This window comes from Hippocampus comes, unplaced genomic scaffold (assembly GCF_001891065.2).
Source record: "Hippocampus comes isolate QL1 unplaced genomic scaffold, H_comes_QL1_v1.1 scaffold133, whole genome shotgun sequence".
Classification (NCBI taxonomy): Eukaryota; Metazoa; Chordata; class Actinopteri; order Syngnathiformes; family Syngnathidae; genus Hippocampus; species Hippocampus comes.
Window position 1 is genome coordinate 31,183 of NW_017805150.1, and position 4,518 is coordinate 35,700.

The 4,518-nt window shown below is 44.4% G+C and overlaps 1 protein-coding gene across 3 annotated transcripts in view; it reads left to right on the forward strand.

Annotated features, from left to right (window-relative positions):
* galnt5 (polypeptide N-acetylgalactosaminyltransferase 5) overlaps nt 1–4,518 on the forward strand; it is an 8,526-nt gene that overhangs the window by 3,391 nt on the left and 617 nt on the right. For all 3 annotated transcript variants that reach the window (XM_019868197.1, XM_019868198.1, XM_019868199.1), the window contains 6 exons: nt 1,733–1,868; nt 2,101–2,220; nt 2,301–2,418; nt 2,865–3,194; nt 3,679–3,759; nt 4,015–4,167. In XM_019868197.1, the coding sequence (XP_019723756.1) occupies nt 1,733–1,868; nt 2,101–2,220; nt 2,301–2,418; nt 2,865–3,194; nt 3,679–3,759; nt 4,015–4,167 (938 nt within the window). The remainder of the gene's footprint in view (nt 1–1,732; nt 1,869–2,100; nt 2,221–2,300; nt 2,419–2,864; nt 3,195–3,678; nt 3,760–4,014; nt 4,168–4,518) is intronic.

The window sequence follows — 4,518 nt, forward strand, 5'->3', positions numbered from 1 at the left end:
ATGTGAGTCGCACACACACTCCCCCCTCCCCCACCCCCGACTCATCTGACACGACCTGCTCTTTGTTTCCCCAACAGCTGCGCCCGCGACGTGGTCCACGACGACCTGCCGTCCACCAGCGTGATCCTCTGCTTCGTGGACGAAGTGTGGTCCACCCTGCTGCGCTCCGTTCACAGCGTCCTCAATCGGTCGCCGCCGCACCTCCTCAAGGAGATCATCCTCGTGGATGACTTCAGTAAAAAAAGTCAGAGCGGCGTTCTACCTTCACGGCTGGAGTGCATTGATCACGAGCGGTGTTGCCACAGTTACCTTGAAATAAGTCACTTTACCGATGACTTGCTTTCGAAAGTCATTTAGTTACTTCATTGATTATTTTGATTGAAAAAAATAATTACATGAAGGACATCAGTAACTTAGCCTATCGCGAAGTCAGCCGGGATAGGCCGCAGCTCACCCGTAACGAAGCTCAGAAGCGCTTTCAAAAACGGACACATGACGTTCGTTTTTCGCCGTGTACCTTTTTGTGCTTCGGTGTTCAGTCTGGGTATTGCCCCTTTTTGTTTTCAGAATACCTGAAGGAGAATCTTGACCACTATATGGCTAACTTCAGCAAGGTCCGAGTCATTCACCTCAAGGAGCGTCAAGGCCTTATCAGGGCTCGGATGGCTGGAGCGGCTGTTGCCTGAAGCTCAGAAGCGCTTTCAAAAACGGACGCATGTCGGTGTTCAGTCTGGGTATTGCCCTTTTTGTTTTCAGAATACCTGAAGGAGAATCTTGACCACTATATGGCTAACTTCAGCAAGGTCCGAGTCATTCACCTCAAGGAGCGTCAAGGTCTTATCAGGGCTCGGATGGCTGGAGCGGCTGTTGCCACAGGTCGGCTCCGCTTTTTCACGTGTTCAACTTCATGTTTGTACATTTTTATTTATTTTTTTGGTAATAGCTTAAATGTTGATCGCCAATTTCAGTTCCTATATATGCATCCTTGTTTTTTTTTTTTGTTTGTTTGTTTTGTTTTGTTTTTGCAAGCACATTTTTTGTTTTTAAATGTTGTGGCCATACCGGTAAGTTAAAAATGAAATGACTTAGACTCAGTTTTGCCATTAGGCTAATGATTTTAATGTCAGGCAGATGGGCCAGGTCAAAAGATATAATTATTTATTTGAAAAAAAAAATGTTTTTTTTATGGTATTTTTTATAATTAATGGAATTATAAATACGTTATTTATTGCAATACATACAAACTATTAAGTTCAAATCATATTGCTCTTATTTTAATGGTTTTATTGAAACGAATGGTGATTATTTCACCAAACATTTAATGCTGTACATAAAAAAATGTTTGTCAAAATATTATAGCTATATACTTTTATACTAGTATATTTTTATTTTCTTAGTCACAATAAATCCATCCATCCATAAATTCACTTTTTTGTTTTTTTTTTTAGATAAATGGGGACAAATGAATAGATATATAGAGAAAGATTTTTTATTTTTTTTAGGTACAAAATACCTATCTTAATGCAAAGAATATTACAGTAGTCTTGATCATGCTTGGTGGGTTGGATAGATGTACCGAGTGGCGCCCGCGATCCATATTTTGCCAACGGTGTCGGCCGACATCTGAGCCGCACTTGGACACAAGAAGCGTCCATCTGTCGAATGTCAACGTTAGCACTGTGTGTCATCGTGCGGTTGTTTTAGCCGAACAGGATGTTTGCTCTGCTCTCAGGTGAGGTTCTCACCTTCCTCGACTCTCACGTCGAATGCAACGTGGGCTGGTTGGAGCCTCTGCTGGAGCGCATCTACCTGGACCGCAGCAAGGTCGCCTGTCCTGTCATCGACGTCATCAGCGACCAGGACATGAGGTGACATCCTAGATCCATTTTTGTTAAAAAGTCAAGCCAATTTTATTTGTACAGCGCCAATTCAATACAGATGTTATTTGAAGGCAACATTGAGCAGGTCGAGCAGGTCACACAAATCTACTGAACCTTCACATGAGCGAGCGCTGAGCAATGCGTTATGCATGCATGTAAATTCCACGCTTGACTTACTGTTAAAAAAAAAAAAGTTCTCTGCTTTTCTTTTCCCCTTCAGCTATAAGATGGTTGACAACTTCCAGAGAGGCATTTTCACTTGGCCTCTCACGTTTGGTTGGAACGCCCTCTCAGACGAGTACGTCAAGAAGAACAATATGACGGCGGCTGATCCCATCAGGTCCCCAAAACACTCTCACCCGCCTGTTTTGTTTTTTCTTCATGGCTGTCGCTCACCTTTGTTTTATGTCTACCTCCCAGATGCCCCGTCATGGCCGGAGGGCTTTTCTCCATCGATAAAAAATACTTCTATCAACTTGGCGCCTATGATCCAGGCCTGGAAGTTTGGGGTGGGGAGAACATGGAGATTTCTTTTAAGGTAGCACTCAAAAATATTGAGATCGACCTGTTTGCCTCCTGAAATCATCTCATCAACCCGGAGTCGCTTCTAATTCTAATTACGATCATTTCTTATGATTGACTGACTGCCTCCATTTCGAATCGAGGTCTCAGTTCATCACCGGGTGCCTCGTACACTTGAACAAATAACACTGCTGTCATTTCCTGTACGGTTAACCTCAGAATGTTTTTAGCTTGGCCTTCACGTAACACCACTGAAGTTGCATTTTTCCAGAAGAAAAATACCATTCAAAATATCCGGTGTGGTAAAACAAATTGTCAAGGAATGTACAATGTTGTCGTATTAGGGATGTCCCGATTCAATCACGTGATGGAAAATCGGGACCGATCACGTGATTTTTCAACTGATCCGGTATTCGGGTGAAAAAGATCGGTTTTATGCAAACAGAGCTACTGCCCGAACAGGTCTGGATGTGCGGGGGCCAAATCGAGATCATCCCCTGCTCCCGAGTGGGCCACATTTTCCGAGGACAGAACCCGTACCAGTTCCCCAAGGACCGGCGCAAGACGGTGGAGCGCAACTTGGCCCGGGTGGCCGAAGTGTGGCTGGACGAATACAAGGAGCTTTTCTACGGCCACGGCTACCGCCACCTGCTGGACAAAAGCTCCAACGACATCGGTGACCTCACCCAACAGATCCAGCTGAGGGCCAAGCTCAAATGCAAGAGTTTCAAGTGGTACCTGGACAACGTGTATCCGGAGTTGGAGGCTCCTTTAGTCAAAGCGGCGGGTCTGGTACGTTGTCCTTCTGCACGACAGTGGAACCTCGATTGAACAGACACAATTGGAGGAAAGGGCTCGTTCGTTCAAAGCGATTGTCCGTTAATATCACAGTACTTTTTTTTCCCGTGACCTAAAAACACCCTATGCAGTCTAAAATCGTTTTATACTTTTGTTTTCGTTGCCTAAAAATTCCCATTACAGTACAAAATTATTGTAAATAAATAGATGTCTAGATTGTGTTTAACAACAATTCTGAACCATATTTACACTTTCCTATCTAGCAGTTGATGAAGTTGTGAAGCCATTTACCGGTGCTGTGGAGAATTTTGGCCAATTCTGGAACAAACAGACTCAAAGGTACTGCGAAAAATGGCCTTTTGAGCGGACCGCAGCCTATTTTCTCCCTGTTGAATTCGGGGCCCGTTGACTCGAGGTTCCACTGTACTGAAGTTAAAATCAGAGTGAAGAATTCAAAGCTTTCTCCCGTTTGACGCAGGTCTTCAATCGAGGCTTGAGAACTTGTCTTTCTGTGCATACGGGTGTTCTCTTCTTTGAGACGTGTGATCTCAGCAAGCAGGTAGCGTGAACTCAACACAACTGTCACTCAAAGTAAAGTTCCCAGTACAGTCCACGGGAAATCAAATTGATGCTAAAATCTCTTTTCCCCTACTCTATTTAAGTTCCCTTCTAAGAACCAACCCTCAATTTGACAAATTTTTCTTTTAGTCACAAAATCTGATCAATTCCCACAGAAGGTTTCCAACTGTGAAAAATGCTGGACTGGTGTCACTCTTCTCCGAAACTACCGGTCACTTTCCTTTTGACTTTTCAGAGTCAGCACTTTAACTACACGTGGCTGAAGCAGCTCCGCCAGAAGGACCTGTGTGTCGATCACGAGGCCAACGAAGGCCGTTTGACTTTACAGCCATGTAGCGTCGAGCGCACCGCACTACGCTGGCTGCACAAATCCTCCAAGTCAAAACTGGTAGGTCACGCTTAGCATGTTGCTCAACCCCCAACCAGAAGCGACGCCATATTTTGCTTTTGTCGGCGGGGACACGAATTTCCAGACCAACAAGATGCTTGCGGTGTAATTCCCTTTCAGATTTGTTGACTGCTTGTACTGGAGTGTCTGAACAATTTCAAATCGGTTTGTTCATGAGGGTTCATTTACATACCATGTTTAGATTTTCAATATCAATACCGGATTGTATTCAGCAGGTTAAGCGGCGGCGTTCGACTCGGGTGTTGCCCCAAGTACAGTAGTTATTGTTGTATCTAATTGTGATTAATTATTCATTTTGACAGACACAACACAACCCCCCCCCCCCCCCCC